Genomic DNA, 25,511 nt, shown 5'->3' on the forward strand with positions numbered 1-25,511 from the left:
TGCCCCCCACCAGCTGACTGCCACCCTCCAAGCTCTTTGTGATACAGATACTCTTTCTGATGGTTTACTTTCAAAGAGTCACTACTATGTGTTTCACTCTGATCAGGATGTCAATTATACCTTAATAATGGAGGGTATCTTTGAAATATTCTTGTCAAGAATACAGTTACAAAAACTTCTGATGAACACTATCTACTAGCAAGCCACAAGTAAAGGACTACCTTTAAAAAGCTAAGATTTCTACAAAGGAAAAAAGACATCATCACCTAATACTGCATTTCTCTTCCACAGTATGACAAATATGTATGACATCAGTCCAGATTTTTCAAGGCATTAGGACTGGTGCATGCCATGGTCTCAAGTGACTATCAAAAAATGCAGCAGAAGGGCTGCAAGGACTTTTTAATGCAATAAACTATTACATTAGAAATAAGACAAGATGTGAAACAAGACCTTGAGAGGAAATCTTATTAGTATTTCTGTTTACATGAAACAGAGTCATGTACGAAGTCAAAGCACTGCATTTCATAGCTGAATCCAACACCAGCAACATAAACAGTGTGATATCAAGTGAGCAACAAGGCTGCTTTAAGAAACCAGAAGGACGCTGCATCCTGAAGCTTACTGATTGTCAGGCTGAGAGAGATGCTAAAGCAGCAGATAAAGTTGATGCATTTGTTGTAAACTTTCCAGCATTCAAGCTTTATTTGTCCGCGTTTGCTACTCCCCTCTGTGGGTGGAGAAGCCGAGGGACTGGCTGACGTCACCCAAAGAGTAGGGATAAAGTGCAGTGCCCACAGCTTTGGAATGAGTAAAACTTCTTAGGAGGTATAAAAGGTCGGCTGCCCTGTCTGGCAGGTGCTCTGCTGACAGCAACCTTCCTCCTATAGCTCAACTCCTCACATGGACCCCAGAAAAAAAGAACAGTGACCAAGGAAAATCTGTCCACAATGCCACAAAATGTTATTCTCCAAGGACCGTCACCCTGGGGATTCAGGCTCTCAGGAGGAATAGATTTTAATCAACCCTTAATCATAACCAGGGTATGTACTCTTTCTATTTATTACATTTAATAGTTGCTGTAGATTTTTGTCTTTTACTTTTCTGGAGTTTAGAGATGCAGATAAAGCTGTGAGCAGATTAAAAAGTAGCTGCTAGTTCTGAGGAGAGCCAGCTGAATACAAAGTTTTTACAAGTTTTCTGTGATTGGTCTAAGAGATTTTAACTGCACTTACACTTAAGTCTCAAAATTAAATTAAAATGCCTTGACAGCAGAAAAAAATCTGGCATGATCTCCTCGGCTTTCAAAATTACATTTAAACCTACTAAAAGCAAGACCTCACTTTTATACTTTCCCCATCTAACCTCTCTGATCACTGGGAGAGAAAATTGCTAGGCAGCAGCTCCTCATGCCTGGGAGTTTGTGCTTTGCAGATTAATCTGACTCTTATTTAATTAAACCAAGTTCTGTTAATTGCCAGCAAAGGCTACAGTACCTGGTTTTATATATCTTAAAGTTTTAACTTCCCTGAATGTTAAATGAGTGACTTATTGGAAAGTTATCCAGTCCTGAAAATGAAAGAGACAGTTATTTGGTGGGGTTTGCCATATTTAGAAACTAAAAATTTACCTTACTCACCCTCCCCCAATAAATGGCAAGAATTTGAGCTTTCCTTTTTTCATGGATTTTGAGATATTAGTTGCAATTTAAGAAACCAGTGACTCGATCAATGTAGCATACAACACACTGTCAGCTGCTCTGCATATACAGATGTGGATCTGCTCTAAAGACAGGATACATATTTTGAGAATTTCTATATTTTGAAAATTGTGTCCAATGCACATCAGGCTAGAATTCATTCTCCTTACATTTCTGCTGCTTTTCAGGACCTTAGACACATGAAATGTGTGTTCCATGAGCTTCTAAATTGCTATGCCTTTTTTGTTTTTTCCCTTTTTTAAAAAAGTCCTGCACTATGACTCACTATATACACTATGCCTGGTATTGAGTAAATGTCAAAAGCCTTGAAGGATGGATACCAGTAGTGATGTCTTGCAGTAAATATGCATCCAAATAAGAATCAATAAAAAGTTTAAGGACCATCTTTTCACAGATTAACTAGTAAAAATTAACTCAGTCATTCATTCCAGATTTATAAAACCATAAAAAATTTTATGCATTTTAAACAGAAGTAAATCAAAATGCTATTATTTGACTGAATGTAGTTACATAAAAAATACTCATCGAATATAGCAAAGCCTTTGGAGAAACAGGAGACAGAAACATTGAATTAAAAAAAAATCCCTGGATGTTTTGGGGCCTTCATTGCCTTTTATGGGCCTCTAAAAGAAAAATAGTTTCCATTATCTCTAATGAAAAATATTTTAGTGGTGTCTGGTTTGTATTTTCTTTGTGTTTAGATTAAGTGCAAAGAAGTTTAAAACTGCAATAACAAAGGATGTTACTATAAATATAACTTTTAAAGAATAAACTATTTGCAGTTGACTCATACCTATCAAATGCCTCACAAGACATAAGCCATTGGTTTCTGGCACATTACAGAAGTGCCCAAAATTACATTTCAAGTAGCACAATGAAATATACATATATATATATGTATTTATATATGTGAAAAAAGGTTACATTTGCTTAGTTCAGGCATAAGACTATTAACAGTTTGTTTAAAGTTAGTACTTTTGTTGCCACTGCATACATTTAGAAGAGTTCCTCAGTAAGTGTTCATACAATACCCCTTAAGAAAAAGAGAACATTTCAAAAGACCCATCATTCTTGACTCTTGGAGCCTAGGTGTTCCTTTTGTAAAAGTTATTATAAGCAGCCCATTCACACTAGGCTTAACTGTCCTAACAAGAAAAAATTAAACAATAAATAGAAAATATTTTTAAATATATTCTGAATAAAATAATTGGACAGGTGTTAGGATTGGTTCTCTATGTCCTTGTTCAACAAGAGACAGCTTTTATCAGGACTTGTCAAGAGAGACAGACGACCTAAGAGATCATTATCCACCTGTCTAAAGAACAGATGTCACTTCAAAAGCTCATGTGAAAATTGTTCTGTTGTTTTGACTGTTTAAAGCAAATGCAAAACTACAGACTATGATCACTTGGAGAAAGGAAGAACAGAAGGGGAGTAAAAATTGACATATTGAAATTCTATTACGGTCAGAAACAACTAATTAACTACAAAGACTGAAAACATTAACATCCTTGGAACTTTGCATAGATGCAGAGAAATTGCATTAATGAAACTGATTACAGGAACAAGTGAAACTTGTGCAGTTTGGAGAGAACGGTAAAATATTATCAACTCTAGATTTAAGTTCTATTTTATTTTTATAGACCTTTACCAATCACAATGCAAGTATTCATATTAAATCAATTTTATGTTTAGCCACTCTGTCTTCAGAAATTCATAGCTCTCTTCAGAAAACACAAAGCCTGAAATATTTATGATGGTGTAATGTGATAAGCTTCATAAGTCTACTAGCAGATGCAGAGAGGTTCTTTTCAAAGTTTCATTGGAGATATTTGACCCTCATGTGGTTAAATAGTTAGTCTGTGACAACATCTGTATGATCAAAATATATTTTTTTATTTATCCAAATCCAAGATACAGGAGTCAAAGGCATACCATGCAGAAATGGCCTGAGGAGCAAGGCAAAAATTTTCCCAAAGCAACACTAGAATCTACCTCATGAAACCAGGGTGAGCAAGCAACAAACACTACAGTCACAACACAATTCTAAGTGTTCAAAATACACAGGTAATGTGCCACTAACAAGTCCTTAAGAAACCATACCACTTACATTATAGAGGTAATCACAGTATCAACATCATATCCATGATATCTTGCACTGCACAACATGGTCCCTTTCTATAAAATGTAGTCTGCAAGGCAGGTGCCTGCTCTGCACCCTAGCAGGGGTGGGCATATAGAGCTCAGCACCCCCATCAAGGTGTTAAGGTCCAAGAGACACATCTCAGAAGCTTGGCCATGATCAATTCAGTCAAGGAATAGGAAATACAGACTCCTGTCCCTTTCCCTCCTTGCTCCCACCAAATGATGGTAACCCCATCCAAACATCTAAGTGATATTCTGCAGCTGCTGACAACTTATGAAACCCAAGGGATTTAGCAGCAGCACGGAACAGGGCATGCTCTGCTAGCAGTACAGCTGCAGGGGAGTGCACTGTGCTAGGCAGACACGCTACTTTATAAGGCAGGATCATTATCTCAGGGCTTTGCTGCAGTATGTCACAGGAACAGCAGATGATTTGTTGTGACGTGTAAAAAACAAAATCTGCAGAGTAACTACTCCATAAGGGTTATACAAGCTAACTTACTCTTGAGAGGGAACCAAGAATGGTTGGTTTGCCAAGTTAGGTATTAAAGCATCAACAGTCACATTGGAACACGAATTCTGCTGCAGTTTGTCATTGCAGACATGTTCACAACATGCTAAGTCAAATCAGGAGCAATTCCACATTGAAGGGAGAAGAATGATCATACCTCTAACCCCTGTCTTATTATAGTGGTGTAAGTGGTCTCAGTGTTGATCATTTACACTTGCTGGTGAAGGAGAAGCAATTTTAGAGATTTCAGACTTTGAACTTATAAACAACTTCCTCCATTCATATTCAGATTGTTCAGGCACCAGAATACTTTGTTAAGTACACAATACACGAGTCCATTCTTTCGAAGGGTGAGGATGTAAAAGTCTGCAGCTGGCCACAAGCACCACTTTGGAAATATTGCCTGACTTGATAGTAACACATGCATTGTAGTCTGTTACAGTGATATCAAAAATAAGTTTACATGCAGGAATGCAGAAAAAGAGCTCACAAAACAATCTCTTTGATCATTCAGACTCACCTAATGGAGATAGAAAGAGGAGAGAACAACCCCCCTTCACTGATTTTTGCCCTCATTTCAATACTAATACAGTTCAATTCATATTAAAAAGAATTTCTATTTGGCTTTTATGTTGACAGTAGTGTCCCCTTGAGAGACAAGTCTGCCAGCTTCCCCAAGGCTGGAGTTCAGAACATGCTGGAAGTACACTGGGCAGCTACTCTCTTCCTTTGCTGGAAAACTCTGAAACACCAGAGCTGAATAATGTCTCCACAGCATGTTTTCCAGTCAAGATAACATGTGCTTTCCCTGTAGCAGTACCCATAGTGAGAAAAAAATCTCTCCAATAGCTTTTTCATTTAATATATGCCACAGATAAAAGAAATGCTTTTGGAAATAAGACTATAATGACATTTTTTTCCCTTCACACTGGGATTCATTTACTTCCAAATAAGAAGCTAATGTTTCTTTGCATGACCCAACTTGTCCCTTCCACTGTTCGAGAGCTGAATTTCAGAAGCTTATGAGCTACATGCATCTATTTCATGTTGCTGTCTAGGTAATCAAGAGTTGCCTAAAATGGCATTACACACGTAAGGGATGGAAATCCCCCTCAGTGACCTAAGATCTGTTGTGCATGTGGTATGTGTTGTGGTGGCAGAAGTCACCTCTTGCAAATAGAGATCTGTAATTCTAGAACAAGCTTCAGTAACATCTAAGGTCATGGCCTCTCTACAATAGTTATTTTAAAGCAAAATTATGTTGCACTTCAATTATTTTCACAACCATACAGACAGTCTGTCAACTAGACAAAAAAAAAAAAAAAAAAAAAAAGCATAGAAAGATAAGTTTAGGGCTATTTGGCTATTTCTGTGGATGTCACAGATAGTCCAAGTACATGAGGTATGAATTGCACCACGCAGACCATCATAAAGGATCTAGGCCACTGTTACTCAAATGCCATGGGACTTACACCTAAGCACTTTAAGGAGTTCAGTAGTACAATTTCTTACCAGTCCTTTTCTACTGCTGGTGTTGTTAAGGAGAAAACAACTTTTTTTTCAAGCAAATTATATATATAATGGCAGTGGAAAAGAAGATTTAAAGATGAGTTACAGTAATTACAGAAATCAGGGTGGAAACTAATGCAAAAATGTGAAGATAATTTCCATCTAATTTGGAGTTATGATGAATAAAACATTCATATGGTTTCCTGACAATAGAACTACAGAGCCTTTGGCAAAAATACCTCCCCCATCCAACAGGAAATAGGAGAATGTGATGAAGTTTATTTTCTCTATCAATTTTCAAGCATGCATGGTGATTAAGCAGTAACATTTTGGTCTTTTCAGATTACACCTGGAAGCAAGGCTTCAGCCGCCAACCTGTGCCCTGGTGATGTTATTATAGCTATTGATGGTTTAGGCACAGAGAACATGACACATAATGATGCCCAGGAGAGAATTAAAGCAGCTACACATCAGCTTTGTTTGAAAATAGAGAGGTACGTGTACACGCCTGCCTAGTTCCGAAAGAAGAGACTACTCAATCAACAGTACAATTATTATACAGTGTAACTATTTAAAACAGTTTGAGGAAGTTCCCAAGATCCTCAAAATTACAAGCAACCAGACCTACCTCTTAAACTCCAGATCAAGCAAGACTCCCCAGAACTTATCTTTGTAGGCACAAAAAGAACAGCTTCCCTCAGGTTATTCACACTATAATTCTGCTGACTGAACAAGTCGCCTATTTACTGTCAATAAGTAAGCAGTTCTTAATATTTTGGGGAAATGATAAAATACTCATCTAGTGTCAGTTGTTCAGTGACCTCTCTGCTCTAATGCTCGCTCAGCCAAACGTTCTTGTCACTGCCTCCTTCTCCCTACCACACATAAAGCTGCTACTGTATCATCCCAGTCAGGAAAAACAACATCATGTCACTTCCATAAGGGATTACAAAGTAGTGAGTTTAAAGCCAATCGATCTCTTTGGTCACAAAAAGAGATTTTAATCCTAATAAAGGATTCTCAAAGCAATGTTCAAAACAAAACTGAGAAACACAGTCTTACCTAAACTGCAGTAATCCAGAGACATTTGTGTTCACTTCTCTCTACTAGAGCCAGGAAGAGAAACAACCAGCAGCTTCACAGCTCCAGCTGATTTTGCTCAGCCTGTAATCAGAATCACTTGGCACACTCTTTCAGCTATCTCCAAAACTAAGACAGGGCTGATTAACCTGAGGCTCTCAAGGAGACACAGCTCTTTATTGTAGCTGACTACAACATTTCTTTTGAAATACAAATGTGTTTCATTTTTTAAGGAGTGTTCTTGAATTACTAGAGCGCACACCATAGTTAATAATTCCTTCTGTTAATTCAGGGTTCTGCTACAGATTGATATAAGCCATTTAATAACTATCTTGGGATCCAGTCTCAAGACGTGATAAATGTATATATAACAAGCAGCACCAGATTAATATTTAACATTACTATTACATTACTTTAGAATTAGCTGCCACATTTCACTTTGTCAATGAAAGCAGAACATAACTGATATTTTTGTACTTGTTACTTCTGCCTATGTGACTGAAAGAATCATCTGTGCAACTTCCATTTCCCCTTGCACGTGCTTTACATACTTAGATTTCACTTCAACATTGAAAAGCAGGCTTGACATGGAAATTATGGTCTTTAACGAAAAAGAAATTGATGTTTAGGATTATTACTAATATATTCAATTGTTTATATAAAATACTCTGAGGACCCAACATTCATTCTAGCAACCATTAAAAAAATAAAACTAAAAAGTTTGGCCGGCTCAGGTCAGAAAGGCACTAATTTCCCTTTCCTTTTGTGTTTGGTAACTATTAACAACCTATTTCCCATTGTTAATAGCATACATAATTTTTTTTAAGTAAATACATTTTATATATATTGGTTACATATCACTGATGTATTTTTATGTCAAAACACTAAAAAAGCATAGAAAAAACTGCAGATTTATGACATGCATTATATTTTATGGGGACATACACAACTCTGTAGGAATTCAAATTATTTAAATTCTGCCTGCCTTTCTTTCTAGGGCAGGAACTAAATTATGGTCCCCACAAGTTTCAGAAGATGGCAGAGCACATCCCTTCAAGATAAATTTGGAAGCTGAACCTCAGGTATGAACTGTGAAAAGTTACCTAACCATTTCCGTTTGCCTTTTTAAACTCCAAATAATCTCTCTTGTGGTCATTAAAATTCTTTAACTAGAACTTCATCCATAGTTGGCCAGTTTAAGCTCATGTGAACCACCACGATTATGACATCCAGGAACACCATGTTATCTGACTCGACGTTTTTGATTTTTCAGCTATAACTGAAAACAAATCATTAAGAAGCTACAACAAATTCTCATTTTTCTTTAGGAGTCTACATAGCACCTTAGTTTTATCATGGAAATAAAATATGTCCTCTTATTCTGATACAGTTTAAGTCACTTTAACTCTTGAAGATATTCTTCGTCATATGAGGATGTTCTTCAGCCAGGAATAAATATCAAGTACCTAAGTGATGAAATCATCAGATCACAAAATTCATTTTGATGTAGTCAGTTAAACAGAGAGATGCTGGATCTCTTTACCTCCATACATTTTTATACTATGCCACAAAACTGAAGTTTACATACTCACACAAGACCAATGTACTGGTCAATAAGAATATCACTCACCACGTCTGACTAGGAAAGCTCTTGATCGTTCTATATGACCAAAGCAAATCCAATCAATTGACAGCCATCTCTCTTTTCAAACTCAAAAAAGAAAAAGCTGCTATGAGTCAAAGTCTTCACATTGCTAATAGCAAATTAGCTAGCTACTGCTTACAAGTAGTCCTTTATTTCTTCGTCATTCCTCTTTGACCTACATAAACATTTGCTGTTATCTCAAGAGCAGGGAGGGAAGAATATTCTGCTGATCCTGGAAGGCCAGGTTCAAAGCAAATATGTCAAAGTATTTATCCTATAACATCCTAGGAAAAAAAATATAAGTCTAGATTTAATTTCAATGAACCCTGTGTAATAAATACTTCCAACAATTCTGCTTTCACAGAGATGCTCCCAAACGTGACTACAGCATTTCCATGTTACATTTCTCCCTCTCCTTTCTGATCTAAAACTTGCATTAAGTGATACAGCAAACTCCATTAGAAATAATATAGCCTCTTTAGCAGCAGGAATACTGCAGTGAAGAAACAAAACTATTTTAAATGCATACTCTTGTGGAAGAGCTAGGATACACATTAAATGACTAGCAATGGAACAGATTCACTAAAAAAGCTGTAGAGAAAAACCATGCAGGCATGCACGACACAAGAGTAATCCCTCTGCACTAAAGCTGCATTCCTAAAAAGGACAGTTCCTTAAAAATAGATCACAAGATTTCACTAAGTGCTATTTGGCAGATTATTGAAAAGCAGCTTCCATTGGCAAGCAGAAAAACTGTTTCTCCTAGATTAAACAGCCAGCCTTTTCACTCAGTACATCTCTTTTTCGCTCCCAGGAAGGTCAGGAGTACTGAGTGTAAATAGTAAATAGTAGGCACCAGAAAGGCAGCAATGCTTGCAAACAAAAACACTAAACCTTTCCTGGAATGTTTTACATTTTAGATTAAATTCTTCCACCTGAGTATCCATCACTCCCTGTGGAATAAAAAATACATATAGCCTATTTTTCTACAATTGCTGGGATTTAAAATTAAATTTTACAGCATATTTAGTCATAACGTGAGATGCAGCAGCTCATATACCAGTAGAGAAAACAGTAAAAAGTTTTTTGAATCTCAGATGACAAATTTTTGCACAACTACAACCTGTGCTGTCCAAGCCTTATCAGTTTGCTGAATTCTAACAATACATACAGGCACTGCTGCCAAGATGAATGGAGAAAAATGCAAAAGCAGTAATTTGTTACTTTAAATGTAAAATTATTTTATTCAGTAGTATTGCATACATTTACTGGTGTGCAGAAATGAAAAACCACTCAGTTCTATTTTTATAATAACCAAAATTACTCAGGTCACAGATCTTATGAATGTATCAGATTTTTTTTCACTCTCATCAAATAGACATTTTAAAATTCACTAAGAAAGTTAAGAGAAGTCAGTTATTTAAAATACATTTTAAGCCAACTAAATAACAATAACAAAGGACAACTTACACAATCTTTTAAATAAGTATCTAGTTCAAGTTTGTAAGCTAAAATGATAGTTACAAATGAATGGAAACCCTATTTTAAATTCTTCAGCAACATGGCCAAATATTTGGCCAAAGAGTGTTTACTTTAGCTTCAATGAATGAAAATTATTCTAGAGATGCATGGAGATGGCTGTGTGAAACCTGATAAACAATTAAATACACGCAGCTGTGGAACAAAGAACCTTCACACTGTAGCAAAATTCTGAATCAGCCTGAGAATCTCCCAAGAGCCATTTGGAGTCTGGTAAAGCCAATTGTTGGAGAATAAAGAGAGGTTGCACTATTTTTAAATCTGGGAAGAGGAAACTGAGGCAGCAATTCTAATTTACAGCAATAAGTGGCTGATTGAGAGTCACTCTTGAAAGCTACACATTCCCAAATTAAAAAAGCCATCCTGATTTTGGTATTCTGGAGCAACCTGTAGTGTGACGAATAAATAATAGGAAATAGCTGACCACTTGAAGAATTACTAACACAATCACATTGCATTTTGAATAAAAGCAATTTAGAACATAAGGTTCTCAACAAATATAATTAGAAAGAAAAAAACCCAAAACCATCTAAATGGCAAATTGTATCAGAAAGTTATTTTTAAAATGTTTTTTGCTGTATTGTCAATGTAAAAGAATATGACTTATAAATGTTTCCTGTTACAATCCCTTTAACCTCATTGAAAATAATTTTGTATTCATTACCACAATTTCTTGAATTGTTTTTATTTGAACTTTTCTTGCTTACTTCTATCTTTGCCTTTGAACATTTTGTTCAGTCAGACTAGACTTTTGGCCATGAAGGAGATTTTACATTCCTGGGACATATATTATGCACATAGATGAGTATAAAAATCTAAGAAAACACAACCCATTGTTCTAGGAAGTAAGTTCATGGTCTATTACCATGTATAATCAACTTTTGAATGTAATTGTGCTGGGCTACTGTGGAGAACCTACTTCCCTTTATAACAGCATTCAAAGATAAAGGTCTTAGTCACATGATACCTCCAAAATGTACACATTTGAGTTCTGTCACAGCAATTACCCCAAGGAATGCCATCATATAGGCTGTGATGGATGTATTTCTATGGGCTTTTGGTGCTGCAATATTTCTATTCCTGATACTTGTATCAAGGCAAAAATGTTGCTAGCCCTGAAAAAAAAAAAAAAAAATTAAGTCCTGTAATTCTCCAATATTCCCAATTAGAAATTACAACAACTTCCAGTTCTCATTTAGCTTTTGAACGAAAAGAGGACTTTCCATAGATTCAATGATATCAAATAAACACAAGAGCTGGACTATTTTTGCTGCTGTATGTTCTGTCACTGACACTTTATATTAATAGATAAGTTATAAAGAAAGCAGAATTCAAGTCTCACTAACTGCAAATACTTGTTTCACAACTGTTACATTGTAAACGTGCTGTTATGGTGCCACATCTTCATTTCTCTACGAGAAATGAAATATGGGGATGAAATTACAATGTTTTCAGTTGATTTTGTTCATTTTGTATCATACATGGATTAGAATAAATTTTAATTACTTTGACATTAATATCTTTAATTAAGCCATGATCTAAACTATCAGATTATTTCCATTTACTAATATATATTGTTAACTGCAACTCCATTCTATCAGACAGAAAGAAAAAACTGCAAGTAAAACCTTTGTGCTCATTTATCTGATTACTGCTTTCAGTAGCCTCTTAAAGTGCAATGCTGCTAAACATTTTCATTTAATAAAACTGCTTTTTACTGTTTGCATTTTCTGGCTGCATATTCTATATATCCATGGCTTTTATTTAGTCTGATCTTAAATATATTTTGGAAACTGTTGTGTAACAATTGTACTCAAAACCAAACCCAAATTGGAGAACAGGAAAAGATTTCTATGAAAATTTGAAGTATTAATGACCTGTGCTATCTTAACATTGCAAGTTCAAGTCTCTAAAAAAAAACCAATTCAGGTTGTAGAAACCTATTTTTTAGAAACTAAAGCTTTTTATTCCATATGGATAGAAGTTCAAATGCTCTCACAGCACTGCATGCAAAGAGTACCACATGACATCAGGACAAGGTGATGGACTGCAGCAGTTAATGTTCTTTACCCAGTAGGGTAAAAGAAAAAAAACTCTCGCCAGATGACAACTTTTTTTTTTTCAAAGTGTCTATATTTTAGGCTTAGGAGTGGACCTGAGCTGGAAGGGCCTCAAAGGACACTTTAATAAATACGCAGAATACAAACAAGTGAATTTTCATACTCAGAAAGTCAGAAGTCTTTATCATTCCTGGCCAGCCACTATAGAAGGACATTTTAAGGTATCTGAAAAATCATCAGTGATTTTATTTCCAGACCTTATTCTTTTGAATTCCACAAACTGAGGAAATTATCTTGGCCAATGACAAAAAAAGTATGGCATAATACGGGCACATAGGCAGAATGATTTCAAATTTACCCATTTCTGGCTTTTATTTATTCATGATGACTTCACATTAAATTATAGAGCAGTGCAATTTTTGATACACAGATATGCTTGAAAAATTAAATACATTCAGAAGAATGTCCTCAATCTGATGTATGGTGACGATTTTATTTCAGTTAAAAGAAGCATTAAAAATTATCTGTTTTCTAGGTAAGACACAATAAAATCATACTTTTGAAAGTCCCTCCATTAGTATATGACAAAAATGAAGAATCTAGAGATTAGCACTAAAGCAAAGAAATTAAGATAAGCATACATGAAATATTTTAAAGTAATAATGTAAACAGTGTTAAATCGAGTGACCAATATGAAAGGTCACTATAATATTCATCCTTCCAATTTCTTCTAAGCCTTCTTCTTGCCTAGAGGTGGGAAATTAATGTGTATGGCTCAAGTAATATATACAAAATTCACAGAAAAATATAATATGCTTGCACCAGTTAAAAAATAACAGAGTTGCAAAAGTAAAGATGCAGTTATTAACAATACTAGTGCTGTCAGATTTACTCATTGCTAGCTTTGGTGTGCATTGTAGCTCTGTGTGTTTTGTCTGCCCATCATGTACAGGAATTCAAGCCTATTGGTACAGCTCACAACAGAAGGGCCCAGCCTTTTGTTGCAGCAGCAAATATTGATGACAAAAGACAGGTAGTGAGCTCCTCCTATAATTCTCCAATTGGGCTCTATTCATCTGGCAATATTCAAGACGCGCTTCATGGACAACTGAGGGGTCTCATTCCTAACTCATCGCAAAAGTGAGTATTAGTATTTACCTATGATACATGGTCATTTGTGGTATATCATTATCTGTTTTGTTTTCAATTTAAAAGTCCAGCTCTTGCTGTTTTTTTTCTGAGAATCAGGAGACTATTCATTATCCAAAAACAAAGGTGGTCAAGGAAACATTTTTTTCCAACACCAAGAATTATCCATTCAGCTTTCTAGTAGCAATGTTGCAGGTAGCTAAAACTTGCCCTCTAAGTTGGGCTGCAACATTACCCTCCAGCCTTCTCTCCTGTAACAACACTTTACCCTGAATGTTTCTGAACACCACAGTGACTGTATTATGAGCACCAGGAATGAACAAACTAAACATGGTTACTTCATGGTTAAAATTTGCAAACATTTTAGCTACATTTAACCAAGAAAGCACTATTAATGAATGAGCATTTGTAGGCCAAAGAAAGCTATTTTATCTCTTTTTTTCTTTACAGGATATCAACTACTTTGAACACAAGCATAATATTCGGCCCAAACCTTTCATAATCTCAGGCCGAAGCAGGTTATAAACTTTGAGTGCTGTGCTGGATTTGATGCATGGTGTTATTTTTTAACAGATGGATACTCACCATTGACATTAATTAAGCATTCTGAAGCATTTGAAATTTACTTGTGGTACTAGACTGCTTAATGCTGAAATTAAAAGCAAACAAACAAAAATAATTAAATGGTTGACTTTCAGAGTTCAGGCTTGAAATTCAAATTTCTCTTTCCGAAATACAGTAGATCTACATTCCCATCTCAGTTATACTGATCAGAGTCTGAAGTAACTGCAGCCATGATTCAGTTTGCAGTGCAGCATCAGATATTTTACACTTACAAATCTTTGGCACTGTGAACTTCCTCGGACCAAACGCAGTGAAATTTGTTAACATGCTAAATAAAAGATAGCTACATAGTACATATATATTACATAGTCCATATAAATAAAAGATAGCCTACATATAAATAAAAGATAGCTAGTTATAAGCTAAGCCATTCAGATATTTCAAATATGCATTTCAGCTGACCTCTTTCCAGAAGGCAATCTACTGCTGAGCTAAAAGTAGGAAAACTGATGCCACAGATTTGTGAAGTTCCAATACAGAAAATCTTATATATATTTACACCCACCATTTTACTGCAATAAACCTCTGTCTTAACTGGTGATGAATTTCCTCATTATTGTTTTCATTATTATAAAGGGAACAAAAACAATGCAAACTCTGTGGCTAAAAACACAAGAAGGCTCAAATGGGTCTGAGGGATGTAATATGTTGTGATGTGATCCTTTAACCTTCATAGCAGTAGCAGTTTGTGGGACCACTAGGTACCACAAAAAGCTGGCTTTGGGGCCACCATTTTACAAGTGCCTATTAGATATAGGAAGAATCAAATGAGTAACAAAAGCCCAATCTCACAATTCCGAAATGAAAATTGCACAGTGTTTTCCCTGAAAATGTTGAAGGAAATGGCCATTTACCAGAATATAAGATGAAGGAAATAAACTGCAAAAACTACCCCGACACCAATGCAACAAGTTTAAGAACTTCAATTGGGCAAGGCCTGACCAGAGTTCTAGCACTGGAGAGGTCTGCGCTTGCAAACTGCAGAATCACTGACACAGGGTATTGCATCTAAAAAACCTTGGTTGTCACAGTTTTTCTACTACTTTTTCACCAGTTTGACTTAATCCACTGCTAAACACAGCAAAAAACAAACCACAACCTCAACTCTAAATATCCCTTTAGGACAGACAGGAGAGGCTAAATAGGACTTTGATTAGAAGAAATGATTGTGCATTGTGGGTTTGATCTAATGGATTAGGCATTGGACAGAGTTTTGGACTTTACTCTGGTGAAACTAACTAGAAAACATATTTAGTATATAACTGTATGTTACTTTTTACCTATAATTTATTCTGGTTTAATATTATTTTGGCTTCATGTAGTGAGAGCGAGAGTTGTGCTTTTTCTAGTCTTTTCCTGCTACATTCCATTTACTAACACTATTAGCACTGACAAAACTTATTCCACTGCAGGATCTAAAAGTTTCTTCTAAAAAAAATACTGCAAATATATATGTTGCTCTGTGTGAATTTTTTGGCTGTTTCATGCTTGGTGATGATGCACAACTATATCTGCATGAAGGCTTGCCTATCATTTCAGGAATGATTTTGTTTGACATGTCTTTGTTGAAAAAAATGCATACTTCCCTTTAAAACTTTGAGAAAGTGGTCCTGCACAAATTCTGCTTTGAATCAAAGGGATAATTTCGAGTTTTCTACTCCACCCAAGAGTAGCTATTGGGCAGAGCTCTGGACTATCAAGCTGGATAAAGTTTGGTATCTGGAAACAAAGCATTGTCCCATGTTTACACAGCTTGGAAAGAACTATGCACAACTGTGATACCAGACTGGAGGACAGAGATGACACATTTATTGTCCCGTGGCTCAGAATATCACATAAATGGTAACCAATGATTGTAGAAAGATTTGGTTATGTGCTGTTACACAGCAACAGCAAAGAAATATCCCATAACAAAAAAATGTCTCTGAGGCACTATGCAGACAAGATTGAAGTGTTCAGATAGTGATACTGAAAAAAGACTTCAGGTCTAATGTTCACATTCTTTTGCTAATCTTTTTCCAGGTATGTTGAATTGGTGTGCAGTTACTTCAATAATGTCAAGCAACACGAATATTTTTTTAGAAGTGTACATCTTATTTTTGTATATAAATTATATGTAAAGTGTACTTCAAATCATTAAAATTAATTCTCTGAACACATACCCATTATTTTTGTGAAGGACCACTTTACATTTTACTGGAAGCACTGTAATTTCAAAAAGCAAAAGTAAGCCTGGATGTTTTAGTAACTTTTCTTCTTTGCAATGATCAACAATTTTTTTTTAATTGTTCAACTAGTTTTAAAAGATTGATAAATATCTTGCTCTAGAAATTAAGAAAATCTAGGAAATGTCACATTCATTCTTTTACGCTGCTTCATAGTAGTTTTTTGGCAGTGGAGTGAGATGATTGTGAGGTACAGAACTGGAATGATGTATCTAGGATTCTTCCAGTGCTGCAGGTGTTTATTCTGTCTCTGACATGGACAACTCACATACACTTTGTTTCCTACCCTTTTTACAGATGATAAGAATTACTTGGAACAGAGAATTTTAGGGAGGCTTAAGTATTCCTGAATAAAACCTAGCACTAAAAATGAAAAATAATGTTATATACTGATTTATTTAATCTATCAAAGGATTTTTACTATCTTTAAAGAAAATGCATGCCAGAATTTTAAGAACTGCTTTATAGCTGGCTTTGATACTTTTGATAGGAAAACTACCATCAGTGTCTACACATACTTCTGCTTTTCTCTACTTTCTGTACTTTTGCTTTTTGGAGCTTGTTCCGTTTACGCTTTTCAGCCCTGCTAACATCACTGTATCGCTGTCCTTTTGTCTTGGCCCTCTGCAATCCAACACACACTGCCCCCTCTCCTGCGCTGTGGCCATTAACACAGTGGATGCAGCACTCCCTCGGGGCTGGACTGCGGCAGTGGGCGCAGCACCCCCTCTTCAATTAGCACGGTCAGCTCCATCTGCCCCACCGAGCTGAAAGCGGTGTCTAAGATGGCCCCTAATGTTCCCCTGGAAATGGAGCTCCCCGGTGTCAAGATCGTACACGCTCAGTTTAACACACCTATGCAGTTGTACTCTGATGACAATATCATGGAAACACTGCAAGGCCAAGTTTCTACAGCTCTGGGGGAAACACCTGTCATAAGGTAATTAGAGCAGCATCTATAATATTTATGAATACACACATTTAAAATATAGCTAAAAACAGTATCATACTGTTTCTATGAAAAAGGGAAAAAGGGTTAGAGAGAAACCAAGTAATTTTAAAGCATTTGATATTTTTACTAAAATATTAGTCATTTCTGGGGTTTAACCCAAAGTATTAAAGGAGTCCTTCAGAACGTACAAATAAATATTTCATAGGTAATAATCTTAGAATTGCAGCTAATAAATAAAAAACTATGATACTACCTGGACTGTTACCTGACTGACCATTCCAAATCAAGACTCTGATTCCCTCCAAAATTTAGAACTTTTTATTACTATTATATTTATCTAATAATGATGTTATAATTTCCTCTTATTAATAATTCATAAAATAATAATAACTATTTTTCCACTGTTGAAATGCAGGTTATGAAGATTAGGAAATATTATAAATGGTTATAGTGTTCTAGATACTTAAGTCTCATTTTAGACAATTCATTCAGTACAAAAAGAGGCAGAATCTACTGTAGGCCTACAAATTCATGTCTGATTTATGAATTTATTCAATGCATGACTAAACTCAGGTAGGAACCTTATGTATATTGATGACAATTATTATTATACAATAAATTTTTTTTTCAGGAGACAATTCACCATTTAGGTTATTTTACTTTTGCATAATGGTAACATATTTCCTGTTTTACAACAGCACTTAAGTTAATAATTATGTGTATGGTGTAAACTAAAGCTAATTACTAATATTTTAAATAAGCAATTGTCACTGGCACCAATGAGCCTTCTTCAGCACCTTGCAGAATTTGGCTGCTACTAACAGAAAACCCCATATTTATATAAAAGTATTTAAGTTCATCCTATCTAATGAAAACTGTGGTTCAAGAAGTGTTTCAGAGTGAAGTTACTCTTCTGCTTGAATATTTATGCTCAATCAGAACAAATAGAGAGCAATAAAAGAAAAATTTGCTGCTTTGTTATTGTGAAATAATGGATAAGGCCCAAAGTAATCAGATTTCACACTGCCTGTGACATTGCCAGTTTGAGAACCTACTCTCTCTACACAGGTTTGAAATGTCTCTTGCTGTGGGATGGTTTTCACTATGTATGCATTAAGGAAAGTAAGATGACACATTTGTGTCTGGGGTTTTTGCCTTCTGTATGTAATTTCATTATCCCTTGCTTTATATTTAGAAATATTTTAGTAAAGAGGAGAGAATTCAGGGGTTTAATTAAACATTGCCAAGAACTGTGAAAACTACACTACTTCTGTTAAAAGTTTCTGACAAGACAGGAAACAGGTAGTTTTTTCACCAGCTTAAAGATGGCTCAAAGAAATCTACTGATTGATGAAGATCAAAAAATTCACATAAGCAACAGGGGTCACTGTCCAACTGCTGCTGCTCTTACTGGGCCATTTGGCAGCTTGGATGCCACCCTGGAAAACAAATCAAACCATTTAAAGCAAAAACCAGTCTAATTCTTTGTGGACAGTGGGAAGTTGCAAGAGGAAATTTAAACTGGACATTTGTGCATGTAGCTGTAAGGTAACAGACTTCATCAAAGTAAATTTGGATGTTTTTGATTACTCCCAGTAAGTGTATGAAATTTAAAAATGCCACCTATTCAGTCTAATTCCTGTCAGTACATATAGTCCTCCTCTCGACTACTTAAGATGCCATTTATCATGAACAATTTAAAATATTCAGCAGAGTTTAAATTCCATGAAATTGTCTCAGTAAAATCTTTGTCTCACAGGTCATTTGAGATTCAATCATCAACTGCTGTTTGAACAATAATTTACTTTATATTTTTAGCATAAGATTGCCATTGCAAAATAAAGCTTTGTCTTATTTTTGTTTGATTAAGAAACAGAACTTTCATTTTTCAGTATTCACCTTACAATGTTTCCTATTTTGCAATACTTATTTCAGTCCTTTTAGTAATCTCTGTAAATTTAATAAATGACAATTATCTTAGACAAAGAGTCATTATATAACCTAATGATCGAGCTAATTTAGAAGTTATATTCTCCCAAAAAATTTGACTGGTTTTGTTTTGGCTAACCTTATGTAAAGGCATGAGCTGTGATTTTAACAACATTCTGGAGGGCAGACGCTGCAACTTCTGGATACCATAGCAAAGAGCACCTGGTAATGCAGCAGATGATTACTGGAATGAAACTACTTTGAGATTAAATGGCCTATTCTCAAATGCCAGTAGAGCCATGCCAAGTAAATGCCAATTTACTTTTGTAACAATTGCACTGATTTAATTTTTTTCAGCACTTTTTAGATCCAAAGGAGGCTTTATAAAGCAATGCTACCTGGAAGAAAGTTTCTCAATAGTTGTAGGAACACATTGTCTTTATTTTTTTCCTGAATCATACTCAATGTCTGGTAGAGATATTGCTTTAATTATGTTTGATAAACTGTTTTTATCTGCTCTTCCTCCCTTTGATACAGTGACCCATCTCCCAACTCAGTGTCTCAGTCTGACGTGTACAAGATGCTGCACGCCAACCAGGAGGAGCCCAGTCAGCCGCGCCAGTCTGGCTCCTTTAAGGTGCTCCAGAATTTAGTCTCCGAGGAAGGTGGTTAATAACAATATATTCTACCTGTTCAAATAATTTTAAAATGTTTGTGGGAGGGGGGAATCCATGAAGAAAATAAGAGAGATTAGAGATACAAGAATTTCTGAAAGCCCAAATCATTCTGGACATTATATCTACCACACCAGTCTCCTGTCATTTCCTCTCCTTGCTTGTATAGCAAGCAGTCTCCTCTGTGAATGCAATGCAGATGCTGATCACATTTTCCAGAATCTCTTCTCAGATTTTAAGATCTTTAATATTCAAAGTTGATTTTAATTGAACGATAAAGTTTTATCTGTGAGAATTTTTGGGACAAGCTGAATATGACACCAAGAAAGAAAACACTCTCCTTCACATCCAGGAAAAGAGGAATTTAAATGAACTGAAATCCCCTTAAAACTTATTTCTTCTTCCTTCTAAAAAAACCTGAAGAAGACAATATAATTTACAGTCATATTTCCTTCAAATGAAAAAGTTATGAAAATAAAATTATTAAAGGCTGAAAGTTTGTTCTATGTACAATAAGCATAAAGAGCAAAATACAACCAAAATTAACCTAAAAGGTAATATTTTAAATTTTAATGTTTATATATAAATATTTACTAGAGAAGGAATTAAGGCATGTAACTGTCTACGTATATATCACTGTGGGATTTTACTTAGCATTTTCTTGTATTTTGCTATTATTTTGTATTCATATCATGTTACTAATGTTTCCAATTTGTTGTACGGTTGGTTATATAAAAATGAAGCTTTCTGGCAATAGGTGTTGATTATGTTTCTATGTTAAAGCACAATCCTCCTCCCTCTCTGCTATATCCAAGACCTACTCTCAGAGAACTAGGTGATGTCCATGAGGCAGAGAGCACTGCATATGCAATCTTTTCTGTACTTGCTTTTGGCTACAGCTTACACAATATTTCTCCTGATTCCAAAGAGGTGGGATCTGGCCCACTAAACTTTTCTAGTGAGACTGCATTGTTTGTTCATATAACTGAAAGCCCGTAGATACAACCAGAAGTGTATGTACAGTACAGAAAGTACAGAAAAGTGTAGAAAAACACTTAACTGCATCAGATGCTTTTATATTAAGCATACATAACATAACAGGATTGTTTTGTGTCTCAGATGGGCGCCCTGTGGGAACAAGAAGTGTGAAAGCACCTGTAACAAAGATACCTACTGCCATGCCTGGTGTCCAGAAAGTGCCACTGTGTGACAAATGTGGGAGTGGGATTCTGTAAGTCAATTCTTTTTAGTTTTAGAAATCCCCAGCTCAAGCACATGCCATCCTCAGACACCACTGCAAACTACAGAAGTGCATTCTCATAATGCTTCTAGAGAACAGAGATATAAAAATATACTGTTCTAAATGTCAAATTATAATCTGTACCTTCAAAAATTTCAATACAGATTATGTAAGTTTTGACAAAGTACCACTGAGGTTTTAATTGAGATTTCTCAGGACCTTTTGCAAGTCAACACTTAACAAATACGTGATGAAACCAGCAGTTATCTATGCTGAGCTCCGTCAGGCTGTGAATTCTCAAAATTTTCTTGTTAATGCAAAGCATCCTCCTCCCAACCCAGTGAGAGTATCCAGAAAGCTCTGCAGACCTATTTTAAAACGATCAGATTTCTACCTGATTGACATCACTAACTCCAGCAAAGAACAAAGATAATGATGAACTGAGAAAACACAGACATGAAGAAAAAGCAATGTGGTTCTGAAAGTAATTTTGTCACCCTTTTGATAGGTTAGGCTGTGCTTTCTGTCTTGTAACCAAACTAACACATTTCTTCAAACTCTTCATTTTTCAGTGTTAGTGAACTGTGATCAACTCTACAGCACTTTATGTCACCTACTCAAACTCACCGTCTGACCTTAAATTAAATAGTAGTTTCTAAAAACACAAGATTAACAATTGTAAAGCCTTAAAATAAATACCTAGAACATACTTTGTATCATAGAAGGGTTTGAGTTGGGAGGGACATTAAAGATCATCTAATTCCAACCCCCTGCCATAGGCAGGGACACCCGCTAATAGACCGGGTTGCTGCAGTTCCTTTTCTCATTTTAAACTCATAAGAATTAACTGGCGCTTTTCCTTTTCATTCTCTCCATACAGAGGGACGGTGGTGAAGGCACGTGATAAATACCGGCATCCAGAATGCTTCGTGTGCTCTGACTGCGATCTCAACCTGAAACAAAAAGGCTACTTCTTCGTGGAGGGCCAGCTGTACTGCGAAGCTCACGCGCGCGCCCGCATGAGACCACCGGAGGGATACGAAACAGTTACGGTCTACCCAAAATGCTAGTCTTAGGTTAACATACAAACATATGCATGCTCACAAAAAGCCTTTACCAGCTTAGAACTGCAGTACGAGTGTCAGGACTTCTGCCTAAATCCAAAGTAGAAGCTTTTAAACCTTTCTCTGTGGGATTCTGAGAGAGGTGGAAGTCCTTTTTAGCCAGCAATAGCATATTATACCATCAAAATTCTGCTAAAATATTGTTTTTGAAACTGTCAATATAACTCAAGGAAGTATAAACTAAAACAGCTCTCCTGGAATACAAAAAGTGAAACAACTGAGGTATTACATGAATGCTACAGCATTATGTACATATTATATATATATATATAATATACATCAGTGCTGTAAGCAAGACATTATTTTTAACATAAATTAAGTATTTGTGCAAACACCAACACCACCAAAGCCTTACAGGCTGGGCCACTATAAATGTAGAAACTTGACAGATCATTTGAAAAGGAGCTATTTTACATGCTAAGTACAAAACAAGCAGTTGTTCATGTCTGCTATTATTAAACTAGCATTAATGTACACCCCAAATATGTTTTGCTTACTTTGCTCTGAATTTGGGGTTACATTGCCTTAATTTTCTGATGCAGCAACTGTGATGAAAAAGAAATGTCAAGTCTCACAATAAAATGGTTAGTATAACAAAGACTGGTTAGTATGAGCAAAAGTTCTATGTTGTCTTAATGATTTTGAAATGATATCAACTTTCACATCACTTTGCAGAAAATTGTTCTGAGGCATGCACACACATGAATGGATTCTTTGGAAAAAGAACCTCACACTCTAATAGGAATTTATTGTGAATTGAGAATGAAAGAAAATTTTAAAACTTTTCTGCAGAAAATGATACGGGATTTTTGTATCTCCATCTTTCAATTTCCGTAATAGAAACAATGGGGAAATATCATCACAATGTGTTTATTGCTGGTAAATTAAAGTTTGGACAACTATAAAAATAAATGCAAAGGCAAAGTCTTTTATTAAAAAGCCTGGTGAAGTCCTAAGGAATAAAAAACCAAAAAGCTGAAAGAATATGGGGGTTTGTTACCAATTTCTGAAACTTGTCAAGGGCTACATTGCTTTCTGGTAGGTGCCAGCCACATAAATACACCTAATGGGCACACAATACTTAGCACTTGCAGAAAATATCAAAACAAATCATAAATTCTTTAATGGAGTGTTTTGAACCTGCTCCAAAGTAGAAAAATCTACAAAATTTTATACCAAATCCACAAGACTAGCAAAAAAATAACAGTCCAGTGACAAACAATCTTATGAACTTCTCCCATTATATAATGCAAGAAGCCTACAATGCAAGTAGAATATGGAATCAAAATAAATTCTACATACTTTAAATTTATTTTAAAAATTCACAAGTCCCAAAGATTTAAATACAATGTCCACATATTCAAAGACTTTTCAAAATGTCTTAAAGTATTATTTCAGAACTCAGAAGTTTTAAAAATGTGTGTGTCACTGCATTTATTACTTACATTTCCATATCAAGAGCAGAGATTAAAGAAAAAGAAGTGTTGCACCCTTTTCAAGGTTAGTTGGTGAATTATTTTTGGGCACAAAACATAGTTCTGCTCCTCAGGTACCATAGAGGAAATGTGTAGTATTAATATTTTTCCATTGATAAAGCCCATAAATCTGAAAATCCTTTTGAAAATAAGAGTGTGCATAATGTCTATTTTTACAAACCGAAAACGTCATTGGTGTTTTAAAATTTTTGTTTAATGTTTATGTCTTTGTGGAGTAAAAGTAAAAATAAATCTACTACAAATGATAAATATTCTGTGTTTCTTTTCATCTGGTGTGGAAAATGAGGAAGTATAAGTGTCAAGTGACTTGACAGTAACAGAGGTTTGGCTTTCAGTCTGGGAGAGCACTATTCTCTGGATTAATCAAATCCCTGGCAAAAATGCAAGACAATTTTTATATTAGCATTTGGTTACACATTCAGGGCTTTCTAAAACAGAATGAGATCATGTGCTTTCCAAACTAAAGACTCAAAACTGCTCTCTTTAACACACCAAATATACCAATTGTAAACATGGGGAAACTGTTGGAAATGCAGATACAAGGTGTTAGGAAGTCACAGAACATGACCTGATGCTAAAACTCTGGGTTAAGTTCAGTGGTATTGCATCATCATGTAGTGCTGTTTTGGGAGCTTTTAAGTTGGATGTGACACTGATAGAATCAGAAGGTAAGCCTATCTAATTCCAGGTACTGGACTACGTGAAAACCCATACAACAACATAACATCAAGAAAACCATGATTTCGGTTAATGCAGATTCTGAAATCTCTGATCCTGACAGAAGAGAAAAATAGGAAATTTCATCCCACAGTCACTTCAGTCTGGGAAAACTATATTTAGTTTTAAATGTGAGAGGAAGATATACCAATTCTCTCTATTGCATCCTCAAGAATTTTCAGTAGGGTGTCATTGGTTTCTGGCACAAAAGGTGTCCACCTAAAGATCTAACCACTTTATCTTCTGGTTTCAGAATAGTGTGGCCAGTCAATCATGCTAGTAGCTTAATGCTACTATGCCTCTCAGCTGTGCCTAGTCTCTTACATATTTTTCAAGCCAAAGGCATGGCATTTATTTTTAGCTAGAGAAAAAGGTAGGAAGTGTGACCTCACATGCTTTTCATCTCAGCTCTTCAAATGTTGATCAAGTGAGGAAAGCTTTCCCTAGCTATACTACTGCTGCATAAACAGCAGGGCCATTTTGGGAGATGTTAAAAACTTTTAAGAAACTGAAATACTCCAAATGAGGAAGCCAAGAATTACTTCTGAAAATACATAGATTAATTTATATGTTGCTGTTGAATCAATTCCTCCAAGACAAATACTTTTGGTCTTTCAAGTAATGAAGTTTTGCCAAAAATCTGAAATCTTAGAAAGTACTCTAAAGATGCTAAAAGAAACTGTTTTCCATCAACTAAATAGCTTCCTTCATTTTTTCAACTACATTTCATCACCTAAAAAATTCAACTAGCACTTTTGTTCGGATCAGAAGTGGGCTATTGAATGTAAACCCACCACTGTTCCCACTGATTGCATTTTGGTAATTTTGGTTCACATCACACAACTTCAGAGTGCACAAAATGGTTTCTTTCAGGATGAAATTCACTCAGAAGTTGTGATCTGGGAGCAATGCTAATGCACATCAGCCACTAATGGGAACACAATCCATAGAATCAAACTAGAGTTGAATAGACCATGCCTGAAACATGTAAGGTAGATGCCTCAATAACAACTGATCATCTCCTACTGCATCTCACTGCCTTTTAAAACATACCTAATTTAAAACTGCTTGCAAGTTTCATAGGGGAAAGGCTTCTCAACAGAAATTAAATTACTGACTGCTTATACAGTCTCAGAAATGGGACCTGATTTCAGATTCATCAAAGCTCAGAG

General features: G+C 35.6%; 1 protein-coding gene across 3 annotated transcripts; it reads left to right on the plus strand.

The window, feature by feature from the left end:
* Positions 1-793: 793 nt before the first annotated feature.
* PDLIM3 (PDZ and LIM domain 3) lies at positions 794-23,871 on the plus strand. 3 transcript variants are annotated; one of them, XM_063402105.1, is made up of 8 exons: positions 794-1,043; positions 6,228-6,379; positions 7,963-8,047; positions 13,162-13,349; positions 16,884-17,147; positions 19,626-19,753; positions 20,882-20,993; positions 21,883-23,871. In XM_063402105.1, the coding sequence occupies exons 1-8, from the start codon at positions 951-953 to the stop codon at positions 22,070-22,072; spliced, it is 1,212 nt and encodes a 403-aa protein (XP_063258175.1). In that variant the 5' UTR covers positions 794-950; the 3' UTR covers positions 22,073-23,871. The 3 variants fall into 3 exon arrangements, with proteins under 3 accessions (XP_063258175.1, XP_063258177.1, XP_063258176.1); XM_063402107.1 differs by lacking the exon at positions 13,162-13,349 and adding an exon at positions 13,809-13,876 and having other exon boundaries at positions 795-1,043; XM_063402106.1 differs by lacking the exon at positions 16,884-17,147 and having other exon boundaries at positions 801-1,043.
* The last annotated feature ends 1,640 nt before the right edge of the window (positions 23,872-25,511 follow it).

This window comes from Prinia subflava, chromosome 7 (assembly GCF_021018805.1).
Source record: "Prinia subflava isolate CZ2003 ecotype Zambia chromosome 7, Cam_Psub_1.2, whole genome shotgun sequence".
In the NCBI taxonomy this organism is placed as follows: Eukaryota; Metazoa; Chordata; class Aves; order Passeriformes; family Cisticolidae; genus Prinia; species Prinia subflava.